At 39.3% G+C, this 22714-nt stretch overlaps 1 protein-coding gene across 1 annotated transcript in view; it reads right to left on the reverse strand.

Annotated features, from left to right (window-relative positions):
• The window catches only part of LOC134872703 (roundabout homolog 2-like), a 91985-nt gene extending 70355 nt beyond the window's left edge, over window positions 1-21630 (reverse strand). The window contains 2 exon segments of the mRNA XM_063896113.1: window positions 16276-16602; window positions 21576-21630. Coding sequence (XP_063752183.1) covers window positions 16276-16602; window positions 21576-21630 — 382 coding nt within the window.
• Between the last annotated feature and the right edge of the window lie 1084 nt (window positions 21631-22714).

The raw sequence follows: 22714 nt of genomic DNA on the forward strand, positions 1-22714 counted from the left end.
TCTTCCATAGATCTCATATCCACTGGCACAGCTTTGCATACTGGCAAGTCCCTGAAATGTGCACACTACCCCCCGCATCTCCCTCTAGGTCTCTCACAGACTCAAACTTATACAGGAAACACTGTTGGAGGGCAGAAAGTCTTCCATGGCCCCCACTCATCCTCCCTACCTCCAGGGTTAGTCCAATAATTATACCCTTCTATTTTCCCTGGATGTGTTTATCCGCCCTGTTTTCATCAAATGCTGTTTTTTGCTTAGAACGCACTTCCCCTTGTTAGTGCACTTGCAAGGAAAAAGCTGTTCTATTACGGATGATTCTCACTTCCTGTGTCTTTATTGGAACATTTTGTTCATGTTGCCCAGGAGGTAAATAACAAAAAAATCTATCCAATATGCAATAGGAAGACCAAGGGATTAGCAGCTGTGAAAGTGCTGCAGTTTAGAATTCAAAACGGATGCACAACACCACGAATAATGGAAATGTGTTCTTTAAGTAGCACACTGGGTGTTGCTCAAGCGAATCGGAAAGCGAAAAAGAGCCCATCCAAACTGAAACCAAAACTTGTTATTCCTTTTCCACTTTCCCGTGAACGCCCATTATCTTCCATCTTATCTCCCTGCGCTGATTGATATTGAAGAAAAGACAAGGGCAGAAAATAGAAGCATCACCTCCCCCGCCCCTCCCCGAATCCTCATCACCATCATCATTTCCATCATTACATGAAATATGACCGAGAGCATAATCCCACAATGCCGTGCAAATGTCGACGTGAGTTAGCATCAAGAAGACACAAGAGATATGCATGCATCATCTGGCCAGGAGAACATCACTTGTGGGGAGACAGCCAGAGGCCCTAAGGAGGAGGATGGGGAAGGGAGGGGGGGTGAAGAGTAGAGAGTGAAAGTCAAGGAGTAGAGGGTGCAGAACAACAGAGGGGGAATTGAGAGGGAAGAGAAAATGAGCTTCAATATTAGCGAGGAGAAAAGGATGAAATAAGTGGGATAGTCGCTTTAGCACAGGGAAATAACACAGAGGCAATCAGAGAAAATGGAGGCATAATATCCCAGCACTGTATAATCTCCGCAGATTCAAGCTTAATGCATAATCCACAGGTTCAACAATACACCATGTGCCCTAATTCTGAGCCAATTACAGCATGTGCAATTTGGTTGCTTTGCATGTGTGTGGACAGGACTGGGAGGAGCTTGGGTGTGGATTTGATGTGGGTGTCTTCAGACAGCTGGGGTCCCCATGCATCCACCATCCCTCCCCTCTTTGCTTTCTATATTCTCTAATGCCCTTCACTGACCAGATTAAAGCCCAAAAGACAAACGTACAAATGCTGCAAACATCTGTTCTGGAACACACTGTCCATCCCTCTCCACGCTGTTGGTCACTCCACAGTCCCCATGCGGACAACATCTGCAGCAATGGACTAGTGCACATTAACCACTGGAGCATGAGACCAAGCTACCCAGTAACCGTGAGGGAGTCATCCTTTTCACAGGAGCACAAGTGCTTTATAAAACTGCTTTCCACATGGTTGCCTTGTGTATAATTAAATGGATGTTACCTGTGTTCTTTAAACTAAAATGAGTTTTTTGACTTTCTCAATAGTGTCCTTTACCATAGCTAGTGCAGTGATTGGATCTTGCTGCTGGGCTGGTGTTGGAAGCTTTCCCTACTCGGGTACTGATAAGTGATACCATATGCTGGTACTGTGCCACATTTATTTGTAGAATTTGTTTCAGATATACCCTTAATTTGACCTACAAAAGCCTTTTCCTGCCATATGCTATAAAGCAGTCAATCTTGGAACCAGTGTTGGGCAAGTTACTTCCCAAATGTAATACAGTACATACTACTTATTGCTGTCTTTTTAAAATAATACGTTACATTACATTATTACTGTCTCTGAACTCGAATGCCTTACACTACTTTTGTGTTACTTTCACCAAAATAACTGCAGATGTATGGCTTTAAATGCTAAAATGTGGTTTATTGTAGCTAATTTATTAAAGCTATCTATCTATCTGGCAGTGCATGCTGAAGATTAGGAAAATAGCTAGAAATTAAACTCATGCTCCGTTTAAGTGGGCTAAATAATAGTTCATAACGGTAACATTACGTCGCTGTTTGTTGTTAATAACATGTTAGTTGAGCCTCGGCAGGGCCCTGTAATCCACTCTATGGCAACGTTAGCTCACCTTGTCATTGGTGTGTTAACGGGGATTTTGCTTACAAGCTTTCTAAAAGCTGGCGATTCGACAGAGGACAGATGCTGCAGATCTTCAACCCTCTGCCAAGAGTCTCTGAACTTCTCGGTGTTCAAGCAGCAGACCTAGAGACAGTTACCTTCCTGTTGCATTGGCTTGCGCGCACTTGTGTCTTTTTCTTTTCTCCGAGCCTGCAGCTCTCCATTGCTTATTGGTTGGCTTACTGAGCTACTATTCTACCCACACAATTGTTTCTCTGGTGTCGGAAAGTCTTGTGATGTTTGTGAATCCTTAAAAACAAAACTCCACTTAATTTCGGGTAAAAATGTGTTGTAACTGCGGTACTGAGATTTGTAACGAGTATTATCCTACCCACATTTCATAAGTAATGCGTTATAACGCGTCACACCCAACACTGCTTGGAACAGACTCACGAAATTCCCACTGGTTGTGAACGAAAGAGTTTTGAAATTAAGTGCAACTTCCCCAACAGATGCAATTACACGGTGGGCCGTTCTAAATTGTGAACTAGTGTAAAGGGTCTTTAAGAGTTAAGGTAATTCAACATAGGCCCTGTAGCTCACAGCATGTGCTTTCTACCCCTTTAATTCAGGTAATAGATTGCTACAGTGAGTAGAGCATAGTAAGAGTGCAGACAAAATCCAGGAATCAGAAGACAAACTTAGACAACCTAGAATCCAAATGGGTTTGCAATTGCTAAAACATAGAGTACATAAAATAGCTATGAGGGTCACATGATCACTATGGGGTCTGATGGGTTGAGGAGTTGAAGGACACCAAATGGTGTGTTGTTTTTAAGGCTGTATTCTAGAGAGGAAACCAAGGCAGCAGGGAAAGTGATGCTTTAAAGCAACAAGGCCGTAAATTTACTCGCAGAAGTCTTGCTAATTGCCAAAGAGATACTGGTTGTAATACTGCTTTGGTATTAGTGTCCATCTTAACGAATGCCCAAAGCAGGTAGCCTATAAACCCCTGCAATTTGGTTAACTTCCTGCAGTTGGTTTGGAACTGCACAATAGTTTGCTTGGAAGGCAAACCTAAGGCACCTCACGGAAGACAAAGCAAGTTTATTAATATAGCATTTTTAACACAAGGCTATTCAAAGGGCTTTTCAAAAACATTAAAGCCACTAACATATTGATAAAAAAGACTACTACGACAAATTCAACCCAAACAAACTACAGGAGGGTTGAACCACACCAGTGTCCGATTTAAAAAACAAACAGTCAGACACAGAGTCAAAACAGGCTATTTGCTAAAAGGACGGGAAGTAAAGGTATGTGGTTCATGGTGTTTAGAAGCTCAGCACTTAGACCCAAGGTACACTGGCTCTGAATCTGCCATCCGGTCTAACAATAGTAACTATTGCATTTGCTTAACACACACAGGTGAAGATGGAATCTCATTTTCTGCCTTGTTGCACTTACATCCTGTACAGCGGAGAATGAATTGACACACATTAGGGAGAAGCACTCCATATGAAAGGCAGTGACGAGCCACAGAACGGTACTCTGTCTTGTATGGAGCATTTATTTATGAAATAACCTGACCCAGGTTAAAAGCAAACAGAAGCACACGCTGAGTGTACTGGCTTGGATAAAAGAAAGACACTACGTTCGGTGGATTTCATAAATTAATCAAGCTTCTGGTATTCCCTTTGTGTTTTATTCACTGGGCTGCATACTGGGGGAAGTCATATATTTTGCTTTTCACTGCCCCCGCCCCGGCACTCAACTTTGTTTGAATTGGAGGATACGATGGAAGTTTCTGTTGGCGATTTCTCGGTGAATTGATGTGAAGGAAGTGAATGAATGGGCAAACGGAAGTCTGGACGGTGACACTTAGCAGATATAACAGCGCTTTGGCCTAGATTGGTGGAATGTTGGGTTGGCCACATGAATAATAAATTAACTACAGAGTCCCTTTTTGCCGACTGATGATGTGCTTCTCTCTCATCACCGTCGCCAGACTTGAGACCACTGAAGGGAGTGGATAAGCTTAGTGGCATTACAGCATGAAAAGACAAGATATTTCAACACAATGACTAGCTTGCAGTGCTGCTTAATAAACCAGAAAAGTATGAGCATACTACATTATAATCTTGCTGCTTGTGCGAATGTCCCTAGGTGGTTTTCTTTTCCATTTATAACAAATTTGCCTGAAGATGCCCTCTTACCCACGTACCAAGACAAGTCTTTATGCAGAGATTGCACATCAATCTATGCACAGCAACAATATTGAACCATTACCATTTTGCTGAGAGACACATGACTTAGCTTTGTCACACTCAGATGCACACAACATTGTGAGTAAAAGCACGACACACACATGCATGTAGCATGGCATTCTAGGAGTTCAGTTTAGAAACATGATTCTTCTTTTTCAGAAACTTAATTTTCTCTGTCAAGTAGGTTTCCCTATACGGGCAATTTGCTTTTGTGTATAGTTGTGCATAAAGACACAAATGAAAAACTTATGTGAACATTTTTTACAGCATATCTGAAATATGTGAGAAAGAGTTGTGTAGTTTTCAAACAACTTATTTGTAATACCTGACTTTACATAATGGTTAAAAAAACATGGCTCTATGTAGCTTTCAGACAACAGAAGGACACTGCCAGCTTCAACAAATGACAGTGGCAATACGTTAGAGCTGTATCTGTAATGGTGTGAATGCCTCTTTCAAGGTCGGCTAATGGAGAAGCTTAAGCCAGCGCCAACTCATCTAAAAGAGATGTAAAGCCATATTTCACATTTAAATGTTCTAAACACGACTGCACTAAATTATAGCCAATGATGTGCTGTGTATGGCATAATAATGTACTACCTTGAAAGGTAGACAGCAGCGTGCAATGAATCATTCTGTGATCTTTCATTGAATATGGATTGTGTTTGCCAAGTGCTAGCCAAAACTTGTACGCTCAAAATGAAATGACCACATGTTTTTATATGTATAGCATTATATGTGATGCAACAGCGTCAGCAATCGCAATCAGGTCATCAATAAAAGTTGCTATTTTTTTAGGCCTTGGCAAGATCTTATATTTAAAAATGAAGTTAAAGAAGGTATACATCTTCAATTGGCATTTATTCAATCGCAGAAAGAATGAGACAACTATATTTTCTAACCCAAAATCACGAACATATTAAAATACGTAATCAATGTAGAAGAATAACATAAAAACAAAGAAGAATTATGTATTGTTTAAGCTGTCTGTAAGATAAATAAGCTATAGCCTACTGTAAGCTAAAGTTGTGTTCAATTTCACAATCAAAAATATGTTTTGACTTAACAAACGGTATAAAAATGTTGCATTGCCGTGGTTTGAAAGTACCGAGATGACCCCTTAGCAAGTCAAAGTATAAATGTGTGTGCCTTTTTTCTTTTCTATCCTTCTACCAGTAGATTTATTTATCACCAAGATGAAAAATAAACACATTTTAGGAAGAGGCATGGACTGAGAGATGTAAGGGTTTTGAATTTACCAGAGTTTTTTTCAAAACAACTTAGCAACTTAAGCATTTAAACTCAAGGCCACGTTGACAGGAACATCTTTTTTCTTCCTATCTTTCTGACGAATTGGCAGTTGCACCTTTGTACACTGTTTTGCCAGACCATTTTCACTGTGGACACCTCAGGCAGACAAGAATATCTGGTTTATTCATAACAACGATCCTCAGTCACAGGCTATGACAGTTGCGTGGTAGTAGCTTGACCCAATATGTCCCTTAGCAGAGTTCCACCAATGACTTCCTGAACACAGGCACTGTTATACTAATGGGTGGCACTGACTGCTACCATCATTAGATCAGACATTACAGTGAATACAGCCAAGTCATAGCTACGCATCTTTGATTTAATAACCTTTCAGCAGGCCCCATCCCTATGTCTTTTGAAATAATTAGCATAAACTTGATGATGCATTTAATAAAATAGCATATCCAGGAAGGTTGAATAATTTCTATGAGGGCAAATTAAAAAAACTCAAATGGACTGAGCACAACATTGAGCCAGATGATTTAATTTAATTACATATTTAGCTTCAATAGATTTGATTGAGTCAGCACTCTGCGTTTTGTCATGGAAAAATGCTGATTAACAAATTGGCTTTGTTAAAACTTCCTTAGAGAAAATTATCTGATGGTGGAAGAAATGTAATGGTCAATCGGTATATTATTGATAGTAAAATTGAACAATTCAATATGTATATTACTTGAAGTAGAGATGCTGATTACTCGGAATTATTATAGAGACATATGAAAAGCTGTTAGCCAAATGGAGACAATTTTGATTACATTTTAATTAAAGTCAATATGCCCATTGCCAAAGCATTACCAAAGATTGGATTTCCACCTAAAACCATTTACCAGGATATAATAATGAGGCCATTTTATTAGGTCTACCTGTCAATCTAATTTCATACGATACAATAGCACTTCAAAGTCTTTACAGAGCACATATAGTTTAGTTTTATGCCTATGTTGTCACAAAATGAGTATATTCTAATATCCGTTTATTATTGAAGTCATATTTAAGGGTTGTGTTGAACTCAACTACATCCTACCCAGGTTATCATTTCTGGTCTGACCCATGGTAACATGAGCGGGGGAAGACTGCCCCTTTTTACTCCCCCTTTTTTTTCCCCTTTTTGCTCCCCCTTTTTTTTCTAGGCTCTTATCTTTTTATGTTATATGTGCTTGTTTATATTTGCATTGTGGGACTGCCAGAAACGGTATTTCAATTTTGTGTATGTATAACACATGTGGAAATGTTGAGAATAAAGTGGACTTTGACTTTGATAAGAATATAATGCAGTCCAATTCCGTCGCTCACTGATACATAATGGCCAAACATTACAATAGAATGTACAGTTATATGACAATGTCGTCCGAAATAGAACAATATAGGCATCAAACACCCCTAATTCACCCTAACATATAACAATGTATCTTAAAATAAGACATGAATCTGAAAGCTTCCTGAAGAAAATTAAGAAAAAGGTACATCAAGCTTTAAATCGTTTAAATCCAGTTAGCATGCTTCTTCACACCAGGCATATGTTTCTTCCAACCAACTGTAAGAAAGTGCACCAGAGCTCTTAAAGGTGTTTGCATGGTCCAATTAACACCAGATGCTAGCCCTTAGCTAACTTACCGAACCTCGTAATGCACAGACCTCTAAGGAGTGAGCATGGTCCAGTTAGCACCAGATGCTAGCCCCTTGTTTCATCGTCTTCAGCCAAAATAAATGCATTCATTAGTTCCAGTTGCCTGCTCTGGCCACCTCTGTATTTGCACTGCCAAAGACCACCTTAAATGGAGGAAAATGCATCTCCTTGCACTGTTATGGTTATATTAGTGTCTTACAGTAAGAGCAAATAACAAATGCTGAACTAAAAGAGACGTTTGGTCATTTACCGCCATATCAGAGGTAAATATGCGATTATTATCAAACACTGCACTGGACAGCAACAAAAAGTCCATTACTAGATGGATTTATACTATGAATGAGAACAAAGACGGTAATCAATCATACATTATCATAATACATTCATTTGTCTTCCTGTGTGACCTTGTTGTAAGCAGCCTAGTGTTCTAGGACCGTTCAACTCAAACCTTCCCAACATTTTCAGGGAAGTCAGCAAAGGGGAAGCAAAATCGTCATACGTCATGTTTGTATTCATCCCAGAACACTAGGCTATATTACATCAGGATTAGAGATATTGTGACAACAGCACGCTGAAAATAACAAGGCAAATGTAGTTTCTTTGTGAAATCAACCTAAATGTTTTTAGCACTGGCTGCACATTACTATGATTAATTTCAAAGGCTTTTAAGCTTTCCGTGTGTCCTAGTGCCCTGGGTTGGAAAAAGTTCAACTTAACACAGATAAAAGCTCTGCAGCTTTTTTTCTGCCGCCTAATCGTAAGAGCTCAGGGGGAGTCCTCCTCTACTGCTCTGTCAAACGGATATGCAGAAAAAGGCTAGTAGTGGTTATTACTGACCACCCGGAGCTACGGAATCTGATTAAACGGACACAACTTGCTGTGACATTAACAACACACGTCAAGCTAAAAGGAACATTAGCAGGGCACTTAAACCTTCGGGTAACTTTGTAGATTTGTGTTGTTGTGTTTTCCATTGCCTTAACATTTCTACTGTAAATAGTTATGTGCAGCTCGATGGCACACAAGGCAATGATAACGGATTATGTACTGCCCAGCAATGTGCCCCATCTGCACAAACTGCCTCAATAAGATTGGGATCAAATATATCTATATAAGGTGGAATATGATTTTCTATCCAGTGCAACCACCACCTAAGGCTATTTAAGAATATAGGTATTTAGAACTTTTTACACATCTTGAGTGTCCAAACAAATACTCTGCTTTATGTTCTATTTAACTCAAAATAGGAGGGTTATTTGCAAAATGAACATTATGTTGTAATGCAAAAGCCTTTAAACTAGCATCATTTATACATTTGATAGGAAAATATTTATTCAGGAAATATCCTCATAGACTTCTACACAATCCAACTTTTTTTTCAGTGGATTCACCTCTTGCTGGCCTTTAGAAAAAGTTGCAAGTGAAAGGCTCTTTCACATTGGCTTCACTTTGTAGTCTTGGAGTGTGGATTGATGAAATGTGTTTTTCCAATGAAATTCCTATAAATTATTATTTTAAGTCAACCAATTTATGTCTTGCACAAGGTGTCTTATGATGGTTAAGGGAGCAACAAGACTCATACATCCTCAACACCTCAACAGCTGGGAAAGATACGTTATGAGTCCGCCTGGTTGAAAAAAAAACTGCTCTCGTTAAGCTGGTTTTGCAAAGCAGAGAAAGGCAAACAGGGGATAAGTACACAGGAGGGCTGTTGGACCGGCAACAGATGGTGCAATGTGGCCAACCTATCTACTCAGAGAAAAACATTGACAATCTGCCTGGGAACACACAGGGCTGGCAGGCACTAACTTTGGATGTTGTCAATGGGTAAGAGTGAAATGCATGATTGATGGCAACTTGCCACTTTCCAAAACACCAGAGAGTGCCTCCCAATGAAAACCCCACTGAACCTTACTGGTGTGCTACATTTTTAGAATCCCACCACTAGGTGCTTAATATGTTAATGGCTGACCACAACCGGACTGCCAACCAAAACCCAATGCCTGACCAAACACAAATACTTCCTAATCCACTATGCACAGGCTGCACGCCATATTAAAGCACAAATATGGAGGTGGAGATAAATAATTCCTTCCATGTGATGTACTTTGGTAGAGAATACTATTTCATGCCTGGAGAAAGCATGGCTTTGACTCTCAAATTACGCCAATTAGGCTAATGTTGTTTACTGCGTAGTCTACAGCGCTGAATGGCTCAAAGGAATGCCCATCACTGAAGAGAACACAGTGACAAGGAGTCAGGGAATGAGGGCGCGGATGATTTCTAAACAGGGATGAGACACTGCACAATATAAGGTCACATTTAAATAACCTTTATGGCCTAAATTGAATATATTAATAATAACACTGTATATTCACATTTCGCTCCTTTCATCATGGGTATTTTTCATATGGTAAATAGTGTTGACTATTTTTTAAAGCAGTACACAACATCGGTACAACTTTGCCTAAGAGTTTATTTGAAAGTTACTAAAGACAAGGTATTTCCCATTTGGTGCACATTTTGTGAGCATATGTTATCATCAACTGGTACATTTTCACATTTCAAGAGATGTGAATTGTTGACCCTAAGAGGCTCTCGTGTTTGCATTTGGGATTACTCAGAGTTGGTTAACATACTATTACTTTAAGTGAGTATTTGAGTATTTTTGATTACCGGTACTGCTACTTTCAAGCATTTCTACTCAACTAAATCTCAAAGGGAAATATTTTCCTCTTAATGCACTATATTTATCTACCAGATTTAGTATACCTTACATACAAGCACACATGATCTGATAGAGTATCCCAAATTTACATATTACAGTATGAAAATCTTCAAACGAGTGATGATAATAATAATAATAATGACACTAATTATAATATTTAATAATATAAAAGTATCCATTCTGCATAAATATATATTTGATATTTTAGCTAAATGTTGTTGATAATACATTACAGTGTCATTTAATTATTATAAGTATGTTTCTTTTCTTCTAAATGATCTGAGTCCTTCTTCTTTCACAAAAGGGATTTTGGGAGCACAGTTGATTTGCGAGCACAGCTTCCAAATTACGGATTCATTTGAAAGAGCATCAGGACTCTCATGCATGGCTCGTTATTGTGCTGTTTGTTTTGATTAGTGAAACGTGTGAAAATGAGAGGGAGGAAACAATCTCATGTTGTTAGTCATAGCCTATATATTGCAAAATAGGTCTGATAACTTTCTATCTAATCTAATTAATGAGATAAAAGTCAGTCGCTTTGGATAAACGTGTCAACTAAATGAAATGTGTATACCTGACTAACTCTCAACTGTTTTTCTATTCCGTTTGTAATTTCAGGTGACCTTTGAAAATTGAATTCAAAAGTGAGACTGGTGGCAGAATGTGTGAGTTGTAGGTAGATAACATTCAATTTGTTAGTTACTAGGCAAAAGGTCAACATGAAACTCGGCAAAGCTGGCAATATATTGGTTGCATGGAGGAAAAACAAACATTGCTTCCAGTGAAACAAGCTGATAGCATCAATTTAAGTAGTTACAACCCTGGTAAAGGGTAAATTCACCAACAAAATAAAACATGTATGTTCATGTTGGTCTGTTGGTTGGACTATATTAACAACTTTTATTTTTACAGATTACCATTAGATATATTGATGATAGCCTCTGTAGGCCATTTACATGCACACAAACTGAATTACCTCCATTTTGCAGGGCAAGAACTAGTTTGAGAGCCAAATGCCTAACAGTCAGTCTTCTTTCTATAGATATCGACTCAGAGTCCAAACAAAGAATGAGTCCAAGCATTAATCCACTCTCTCTTTTAACATTTCAAATAAATGTCCCGCATGTTTCATCTCTCATCAAAATAATTACCATAGTGCATTAAAAAACACGACACAGACGCTAGATTTATCTGGCACTGAGGCTTAGTTTGATGGCTGCCTGTCACCGGGAGGATTTAATTGATGATGGTCTGGCTGAGTGACTATACTTTTAATTCACTTGAGTTCACTTGAGTTCTGTACTAATGAACACCCTTCCACCCACACTCCTTTCAACACATCACTGTTTATTACGTCTTTCTGTCCCTTCCTAATAGTTTGTGGGAGCTGTTCTAATTCCATCAGCAGCCACTCACTCTGATGATTAGTGCCAGTCCGCTGGTGGCCTGGAGGTCGCACAGTTGTTTTGTTGACGTGGCTCTGAAGTAGTGCTCAGCTGCAGGCGTCTGAATAAACACACTGAAGATGTGAAAAGCTGGCTCTGCGGTTGGCCGTGTGTGATTGTACACATTGACAGCAAGTGACTGTTGATTATTAAAATGACATACTCAGATGTGAAAAGCTAGTTACATGCTACATACAGTATACCAGAAGCACAATATGTGTCAAGCAAAACATACATAAAAGGCTGTCTAATAATAAACAGACACAAATGTGTTTCTCTATGAAATGGCTGATGTTATCATTTGTGTCAAATATGTACCCGGTACAGGAAATGGAATTTCACAAGGGTGAAAAATGCTCCAGATTGTTGCCTCCAGTGATGTGTTTTCAGCTTATGGAGTCCAAGTTCTCTTACTGGCCTTGGATACATGTGTTAACTCCCCAGGGTCATCTTTCTTATTGCAATACAAAAAAGTAGTTTCTTACTGAAGTTCAGTCATTTTCAACTGAAGATATGTGTTGATACAAAGCACTTTCCTAGTAAATACAGGTTTCTATAAAATATTGACAGTATGCTATAATATTTAGCAAGAAGTGCAGATAGAATAAAAAAGTGTTCATTTTATGTTAACAGTTGCCTAAAATTGGACTTAAAATTGAAAATAACATGCATAACTTTTACACAGAACCTCAAGAGAGCAAAGCTTTAAAATACTTACCGATATGTTGTAATAGGTGTAAACAATCACCTGCCAACCACACACACATGTTTTGGTCCTGTCCGAACCTTACCGGCTTCTGGCGCCAAATTTTTGATACACTTGCAATGGTGCTTGAGATGGATCTTATTCCTGAGCCTTGCATGGCCCTGTTTGGTTCCCCCCCACTTACAGCACCTATTCTCCCTGTGACAAAGCACCGGGTATTGGCCTTTACAACCCTATTGGCCAGACGCCTTATTTTGTTTAAGTGGAAACATGTTCTCCCCCCCTTCACACAATAGCTGGCTTAGGGAGGTCCTAACTCATATCAAACTTGAGAAGGTTAGATTCTCACTTGCGGGTTCTGGTAATGTTTTCAACAAAACCTGTCAGCCCTTCATTGAATATTTAGATAGAACTACTATTCACCCCCTTCTTTTTCTTGTTTTTTGTTTTTGCTTTTTGTCTTTCTCCTTTTTCTGTGTTTTACTTTCTTTTCTTGTCCTAACAGTGGGTGGGAAGGGATAATGGGTAACTAAGGTTCAGTCATAGAAGCCGTTCTGGCTTAGGTTAAATTGGTTGTTGTTTTCAGCTTACACTGTAAGACAAACCGCCTTACTACCTCTTAACAAGTCTACCTGGAAACATTGTATGTGTCAAGTATTGTTGTATATGAACGAAAAATCTAATAAAAAGATTTATAAAAAAACAAAACAAATAATATGCTAATAAGTAAAACAACATAAATGGTGTGGAAAGCTTAAATATTTCCTCAGATATAATGAACAGTTGTTTTGCATGTTATCCGTTCTTCTCCCAACACCAGACATTTAAAATGATTTTGTAGAATACTGTCTATTGATTTTTGATTTTGTGTCACAAAATCTACTATGCAACGTGCATGGCAAAACAAAGTGTTTTTTAGCATGGCTTGGTTAATGTTTTAGACAAACAACTGTTATGATTTATATGATTTGTTTTTGCCAGGCTGCCAGATGTAGATTTCCGTCACATCTACATCATTTGCATATTTTAGGCTTTGCTAGCATCTTAAACAGCTCAAGTGTTTTGCTTTTCATGGAATGAATAATGCCCCCTTCAAATATCAGTCAGACTGACGCTAATAAAATGCATGACGAACCACCAAAATTGAGCTTGTACAGCACAAACGTGCCCAGGGGAACAGCCCACCCCACCCCCCCCCCCGCCCCTACATTTTCTAAGCCACTGGTTGAGATACAATGGTACAGCCCATTACAAAAAATGGAGGATGTGTGTGGACTCTGAGGGAGCATTTGGAGCAGGGCTCGCTGTCAGAGCATCCCCACAGCACTTTCATCTACCCGTCCGCTCGCACCCGCAGCATCGCATGACAACTTTGGCTGCAGCAATGCTGGCAGGATCCTGCAGCCCCCTGAAGGAGTCATGCGATTATGCATCCCTGTAGCCATGTTGTCCTGAATTACACAAAGAAGACTAGAGTCCGCCTTGGACAGACTGTTTTTTTTATGTGAGAGAACACCAGAGAAAAACAAACTACTGACATTGTCTGCACAAGAGGAGACAGCTTAGGACAAAATACGTTAGTGGCCGTTATTTAGAGTGGAGAACAAGACTGAAATAACCTTATTTGTGGGTGAAGCTGTGAGCAAGACATCCGGATAACTTCTGAAACTAGGAATCGAAAGTCAAAATATATATTTATATAGAGCAATTGGGATTCAAGGCAAGACAGGACAGGAAAAGCAAAAACAATGTCATGCACTGCTCAGTTGTTTGTGCTGTTTGCTTTCATGACATGTCTTGTTTGGACTATACTTAAAATAAAAGCCATTCTAGTTTTGATTTAACAAAAACATTAGTTTTCCTACATTCTCTGGTGACCATCCGATCATTCCTCATTTGTATAATTTGTATAAATGTAATAATAACATTTTCGTAAACTTGAAGTAGAAAAACAAATGGTCTTATTGTAAATAATCATCTTTTTTGTGTTCTGAGCAAGGTTTCTCTTATTGAGTAGCAGGTACGTACTACAGGCTTTTCAATTGTTTTACCAGTTTGTTGCTGTCACAATCAGGCAATTTAAAATCCCACAGAATAAAAAAGCATTGCCTGACATTTAACATATATTTGAAATGGTGTATTTAAGTGTATTAGGTTGATCTGCTTGGTCATATAGTAGCCAGGAGACTCATTGAAGTATGACGTGCACTCCACTGTGCAAACACTAATCCCTCAAACCGCCCCCACACCCTAAGATGGAACTGCTTCAATTAAAACAGCAAAAAAACATTCACGCAGAGACCTAAACATGGCTCCAGGAATAATTCAATATGTCTGCAAAACACCATTCAAGACTAATGTGAAAGCTCCTGTGGAGTGAAACTGAAAAAACATGGTATGTACATTCAACCTCTGTATGATGGTATTTGTTTGCTGCTGTTACTGGCAACCTCCCTTCAAACAATAGAAATTAAAAAACAATAACAGGTGAAACTCCTATACAACCAATGCGACATTTAGCTGGGAAAATGAATTCAGAATGACCGTTTGAGCCGTGGAAATACAAATTAGCTTTATCGTATTTAAAGGAGGATCAGAAAATCCCCACAAAATCACCCTGACACAGTCATTGTGTTCATAAAGTCGGTCTCTATTCAGTCAAGGGAATCAGCCGAGCGGCTATAACATTGTCTCTTGACACCATAAAGACAGTTTTGGGTCTCTGGTTTCTTTATGAGAGAGGGAGTCAGTCACTATCTTAAGATACAACTGTGCTGTGCAATGTAAATGTGACATATAGTACAGTGTAAATTCTGATACAGAGAGACAGGGATACTGTTATAGTAAAGCGTTAGGACTAGAGAGCAATCAACTGGAATTTCAAACACCACAGTGTTCCATTTTATCTGTAGAAGCCAATGCTAAATCCTTACTCACACACATTTATTTTATTTCCAAGCATCTTCTTAAGCATTAGTATTTCCAGGATGGTTATATTGATTTGTGAGAAATGAGAGGATACAGCACAATAGAAAAGACAAAAGGAATGCAAGTGTCTAATGTGGAGAAGCCAATAAGAGAAAGAGAGCATGTGGTGCACAAAACGACACTAAGATCTCAGATAATGCCTCGACGTTGTCCCTACAGGCTCTTATCTCAAAATTTTCTTTCTTCCCATTCCCCCATAAAGCCAAGAGTGGGTGATGTACTCCAGGAAACATCATAGTCGAGCCATTAGGTCAAACAACCCTCATATTTTATGATCCAAAAAAGGCATGTATAAAAAAATAACAGGGCGGGTGAATTTTTGGGGGAATAAACAAATTGCAAATACACTGGAATTCCTTACTTCATACAAGTGAGAAACAGAGAGCAGGAGAGACAGTGTGGGTGTTTATGCGAGCATGCAAGTCTATGTGTGTGTGCGTCCGAGCGTGTGTGCATCTTGTTCATGGCAAGAAATCAGCTCAGTTTAGCACATAATGGAAATGTGAATAGCCCAGAGCGCCTCTCTCCCACACAGGGAGCGAGCTGGCTGGGAGCAGGCTGCATGTTTCCAAACCCAAACAGTGAGCGGGAGTCAGCTAGGTTAAAATCCTGCCCCCGTTTTCTCTCCTGACCCCCGGAGCCATTCACAGCTCTTGCCCATACATTACCCAAACAGGTCATCCAAACAGGTCTCACTAGCAGTCGGAAAACATATTCACACACATATGTGCAACGAGTTATGCACACGGCTGAGCGCACACACACTGGGTGGAAAGGTGACGTTGCTGATATTATGGGAGATGACATCTTGTATATGGATCTCTCGGCACAACAACCACCAAAATGTTATGGTTAATTTAACATACCTTTTTTATATACCCCCAAAAGGTTACCAGCCTCAATACATCCAGCACAGCAATTTCATTTTATCTTCATGCAACACTGAGATTTCCTTCCCCAGGTTAGTACCTATGCACCCAGAGAGTTTTGATAGGAACTTACATGCTACTTCTAGAGATGCGTTCCGGCTTACAGCCTCTCCCAGATAGTTTCGGGCCATGCACACGTAGCTGCCATCGTCAGGCTTGCTCCGTCGCCCGTGGATGATACGTAGGAAGAAAAGGGAGCCGCTGGGCAGCAGCATGCGGTGGGACCGGGGGTTGTCGCGGTCCGTCTCAACGCGCTCGCCGTCTTTGTACCATTCCACCGTTGGGGTCGGGCGGCCCTCGGCCTTACAGTTGAGAGTGGCTGGTTCCCCTTTGGACACAATGAGGTCAGAGGGGTGCTCCACAATGCGGGGAGGGAAGTCTTCCTGGCGAAGACGAGACCCTGGAGAGGAGAAAAGGGAGAGTAAAAAGTTCCATTAAAGCAATTGCCACAATGAATTCTTAGGCATAAATAATGCATTTCAATTCTGCTACAGCCACAGCAGCAGTATGTTTGGGAAAAGATATGTTTACTTTATTTAGGATGGCAAAACAGTCCATCTACCATGTCAATAATGGATAAATAACAGACAGAAATGTTGAATCATATCTAAAGCTACAACGATAAGATCTCTCATTCATTAGTTGATCAACAAAAGAATATTCTGGAATATGATAAAATGCTGGTGGTAAAAGTAATTTCTCATGCAAATATGTCATAAAAGGCTGTTTTAGGCTCTCAAATATAGCACATTTCTTACTTTTCTCTGTTTTATATCACATTAAATTGAACGTTCTGTGGATTAGGACTGACCAAATAAGACGTCACATTGGACTTTGTCATACATTCATGATCATTTTTTCACAAGATCAGACATTTGATTAACAAATGTGAAATTATTTGTTAGTTGCAGCCTTAGTTGTATCTCTAGTAATAAGGAATAATAAAGGGGTTAATATATTGTTTTCTGCTATCACAACCTGTTTTCCAATGTTTTTTAAACAGGAAACGTTATGCACACACATTTTGAGAGTGTGACCGATGTGATTGGCTCGACTGAAATTAAGTATAATTTGATTTTGGTCGTTGGAAGGAAAGTTGATTAGTGGAGGGTTCTTACTGGCTGCAACACACGCCATGTTACTACACTCAGGCTCCCATATTTACTTCCACAGACAGGAGCTGAGGAGTCATTACATCTCATTAGCTTTTTCATTAACACGTTCCATCAAACACTGACATCATCAAACATGTTGTGTCAGTGGGTGTGGAACAGCAACTGCTACGTAGAATTCCCTTTTCTTGTTCCTCCTTAAAGGCTACACTGTGATATTACCATGTGTGTTATTTAGATTCTAACCCAGCTGTTTGATGGTAAATCCTTGGCTAATGTCATGAGAATGATTCTGACTTTCCAGATAAGGATAAACATCATCATTTGTGTGCATGGTTAACATAATCTGTTTCATTTATTCGGCCGTGTGAACATTTTTGATGCTCTTTTTAAAATTCTACCTTTAATTAGGGTTAGGGTTGGAGAAGTGGCACTGCTTGTTTACAGACACAACACTCGTCTGTTTCATGGTTTATGAGCACATTATATTATCAATGGTGAAAGGTCATCTTTTTTGCATTATGTGCATGCAAAGGCAAAACTAGAGAAGTATTGTTGAGGTGTTTAAAAATACTTTTTGGTCCTTCATACTGCAAATAAATACATAAACTATAAAAAAATGAAAATGATGTTACACAGTCTCTTGTCTATTTGCCTTTGACGGTGACAAATCATTGACATTGCAGAGGCAAACGTGATGAATGGCTGCTACCACAGCAACAGAAATAAAGCAATAAATGTAAGTAAAATTGATGTGACTGTCTATAGTGTTAAGAGGTTTGTTGACAGAAAGCATTCCATTAGCTGGCGCCAACACAACAAACTGTTAGCATACATTATGTTTTTTAACGTGCTTTTAAAAACCTCTTTTCTTGAGTAAGTAACATTTATGTGGATCCACAACAAACCTGGCAGAGGAAAATACTTATAAATCTTCTAATTGGTTGTCCCATTAAGCAGTCCCCACTGTGGCTAATGTAGAGTTAGACTCGTGCTGTCGGACAACAGAATATAAATGGGTTGATTTAAGCTGTGGTTCTAACTCAGTGGTTGGTCTCAAATAACAGGAAGAAGGTCCTGTCAGTCCGTTTGCCCTGTGATGGACAAGACCACCCAACCAGACGGTTTGCTTTAAGCATTCCCCAGCACAACGTGACCCTGAATATTAACAAATATGGGTTGGAAATGAATGGATGGATATTGGTTTTTCTATGTGGCTCCTTAAGTTAGCTTTATAGGTATTGACTAGTCTTGCATTGATAGCTGCTTGATGTGAATGTGTTGTTATCTAAATTTGCCATATTGTGAGTTATCGTTTAGGTAGGGACATAGAATATTGGATTGTTTACAATATTTTCCAGCTCATTTTGGTCCATTGCTGATGCCAACATGGATTTATACCCTCTTTTAATAATGGAATAAAGCATGCTGTTGTCGTGATGCAAACATAACATTCAATGCTTCTCAAAATTGTATACTTTCTCTAGGAAAAATAGGACAACTAAATCAACTTAGACTTTATGTTAAACATGCCATACCATAACTTCTTGGAAATGTTCATTATATGATGACGAGGATGTTTTATTTTTAATACATTGCCAATACTGATGTGTCGATGTCATTGTGCATTATTAGTTCTATCCTAAGACTGCCTCAATATGGATTCACAAGATATGTAATTTGCTCGCTGCTCAGGTAGGACTCAAAACTTTGCTGTAAAACCAGTTAGTTTTGTTTTAACTGTTACCTCCCATATTAGCTTGTACCGCTTTATAAAGCCGTTATCTGATTGGTTGCGTGTAGAAAGGGCCATCGAAGATGTCGCACCGCCTGATAGGTCAGCACCGCTCGCTGCATAATGATGAATACAGCAACGTCAGCGCAGAGCCGTTTTACCACTGGTCATGTTAAGGCGGCCTTAAGCTGTTAAGCATCAAGCTTTGTGTACACCCAGGGCTTTCTCACTCCGCCAGAAGGTCTGTTTATGGGGATCTGTCCTTGGTGCTGAAGCTGAAACTCAAGGTCTGGCAGAAAAAGATGGTCAGGAACATGTCTGGGCTTGTAAGCAGGGACCATTCTACTAAAAGTCACTTTGAGGTGACATATGTCTACCGGTAGATGAACTCATTTCGTTTTTAATAACCTAGAGATACATGTGATTGCCAAATAAAGAGAACCTGTCTTTTAGGCTTTTTATCATTTAAAAGTTTGACATGTCATAACCACAAAGTCAGTCAGAGCCCTGCAAATTCAAAATCAGTTATATTTATAAAAGATTCACAGAGATTGACACAAACAGTGAAAATGGGCACATGTCATATGGATTTATTTTGTGCACAGAACGCAAAGTCTCAGCATTACTCCCCCTAATATCACGGAATACCTACAGTACTCCCCCAGGCATAGTCAGTTAGACACAAACGGTTTTCACTTTGGCACAAATGTTTACAATGTAGCTACTAAATCCAGAAGCTGAAATGCACACGGTTTATAAGACATATCTGCAGAATTGATTGTCAAGCGGTTAACACCATGTGATGTATTCTACGTGTGCTACATCTGCTAGATGTTAATAGGGTGGTTTAAATATTACAACACTTTTCAGCTTGGATTGCAACTAACAGTCACATTCTTGATTAAACTGTTGATTGGTTTCTAGATTAATCAATTATATCTATAAAATGTCAGAACATTTTGACATAAGTGCAACAATTTCCTAAGTTAGGTGTCTTGCTTTTTCACTCTCAACCAATAAACAGTCAGTTTAATTGGATTTCAAACTGAAAAAATAAGAGAATAGTCATATTTGATAGGCATAAAATAGTCTTTGTACAATTTCCACATCGAGAATTACTGTAGCGATTGAAAGCTTATGAAAATAATTGACCAATCGTTTAGTCGACGAAACAAGTAGTCGACTAAGCGCTTGCGTCTCTACTTTCAAGCAGTTCAGTACAAATGTAAGCCTCCAAAATGAAAGAGCTCTATCAACACTGTTCTGAAATTGTCAACAAAAAAAGATCGCTATAAGCTTCACAAAAACACCCTGGGATTAATTGCTCAGCCATTTCTGTTGCTTTGTTTCAGATTGCACAAATGTGCTGTACCATATAAACTGGCAACACAGCACCTCCACTGTCCTGGAACCACCCATATCTACACCTGCACTTCATTTACTCCACTGACACAGATTAATGTTACTACCGGGGGTAAAGTGGTAGCAAAACCACTTCCGTGATAAGGACACTTCCTGTCCAAAAGCTTATATATCTCTTAGGTGCAGCTGCAGCTGTACATATAGGTCTGTGTATTGTAGACACAAACAGTCGTGTGTATGAGTAAGCATCTTCTCTATGGCACATTAGCCTTTTCAGCTATAGGATAGCTTCAACATCTGCCTGAGCAACCTTTCACATTACAGGCCATCCATAATATGACCCCAAATAAGCCCATTACAACAAACCGTGAGCACAGTGAGATAAATGATGGGTTTGCAACACATTTTGAAGGGACTTTACAAAGGGCTCTCACCTCCAAGACGATTAATTGGTCATTTTGGTATATATGTTTTTAGTGCTTTTTTTTGTTTTTTTTTCACATTGAATTACTTGTTTTCAATAAACCTCTGAACATAAAACACCCAGCACAAGATTCAAAGTGGTGCTTTCACAACAATCTTTGGGGAGAAAAACTGTTTAACAATCGCAGGAGTGTTAATCACTGAAGAATTTTCTAATTCGAGGACAGCCTTACTCCACCAACATAAGAACACCAGCAAATGAGATCCAACGAGGTAAATCTATTTAAATAAACTTGATTAAAGGTTTTTTTTTTAAGAGAATACAACGTGTTTTGTGTTTTCTTGCACACAATTCAAAGGACAAATCTTTCTCAAATTCAATTAAAAGCTGCCAAAGATCGTACCACAGTCACAGATGTGTTCATTTAGAGCAGCCTTTATGAATAAATAAGCAACTTTCGTCTAGCCATTTAGCAGTTGGTCTGCACAATGTCTTACACCCAGACTGAATAAACTACCTAAGATATGGTGCATTTGCCTGGTGCGTTTTTTGATTTGTACAACGAGTTTAAGAGGACAGACAAATGCACTGTACTTCATCCAGGATACTATACTCTGCATCTGCTTCATGCACTGTACTGACAAAACCATGAGTCCAATACCTTTCAGGTTGCAGCTGAAGGTAAATGCGAGGCAAAACATCATTGTGATATTTAGTAGTAAGTGAATTCATCAACTTACCGTCGGTTTGAGTGTACAGAAGTCCGCAGAGAAATAAATACTGTAGAGGACCCATTCTGGCATATTGGCCCCGTTGGCTAACGGTGCATGAATTCCTCCTCAAGCGAAACGAACAATCAATGAATCAATGAATCCTGTCTCCACTCGTGCGACTTTGAGACAATTTACTCAAGTTAGTGAACTAAAAAGAACCGAATCGGTTATTCGAGCCGCTGAAGGAGATCATTCACATGCCCATTCGTCCTCTCCAAGAGCGCACCAGAATACGGCGAGTGGAAATTTCTGCAGTCACCAATTGTAAAGAACATCACCGACGCCCTAAGACACTCCAGTTACTGACGGTTTCCACCACCGACTGCGTTCTTCTCACACTTCACTGGGTCCGACCGACCGCGGGAAAACGCATCCATCCTTACGCGGGACAAGTGGAGAGATTGAAAGGTGGAGACGGGATGCAGTCAGAGGTGAGAAGCTGCACGGTGCAGCACAGCGCAGCAGCCCCTCCTCTCCACTCCGCTGCCCTGGGAGAAACTAACAGGCGAATATAATATACACAATATATGCAAAACTCAGCAGCACTTTGCATTCTGGACAGTTAATGCTGTTTATGGCGCTCATTAGTGTTTATTTTCTTTCTTTCTTTCCTGGGAGGCAATTTATTGCGTCTGGGAAATTCACACGTGCTTAATGATCAATGCATATTACGATGATGGCCATTTTGTTAGTCATGTACTTTTTTCTTACTTTCAAGTATTTCTTGGACATATTGTTTTTTTTGTTTTTTTTGTCTTCTTTTCATCTCTTCCATTTTATTAACGTTCAACATTTGGAGTAGAGCTGCAACAATATATCAATCGACTTAATACAATAAATTGTTGCTTATGGGGTCATACTTTTGTGTAATATATCTGAACTGTGTGATGAATGTATCACATTAAACTCCTCTTTTGTTTGATTTAGTTTAGTTAAATGGTTAAGGATAAGTGTATTGCAAAATAATTTGTATATTTTTCTTGATTATCGATAGCACGTTAAAGGAATTGCAATTGCAAAGATGGCAGAAAATGGTGTTATAATCCTGTCAAATGGGGAAACTTCCTTCTTTGACTGACTAAATAAGACATCAGCCTGGACTTTGA

The sequence above is a fragment of the Eleginops maclovinus genome, chromosome 11, assembly GCF_036324505.1.
Source record: "Eleginops maclovinus isolate JMC-PN-2008 ecotype Puerto Natales chromosome 11, JC_Emac_rtc_rv5, whole genome shotgun sequence".
NCBI lineage: Eukaryota > Metazoa > Chordata > Actinopteri > Perciformes > Eleginopidae > Eleginops > Eleginops maclovinus.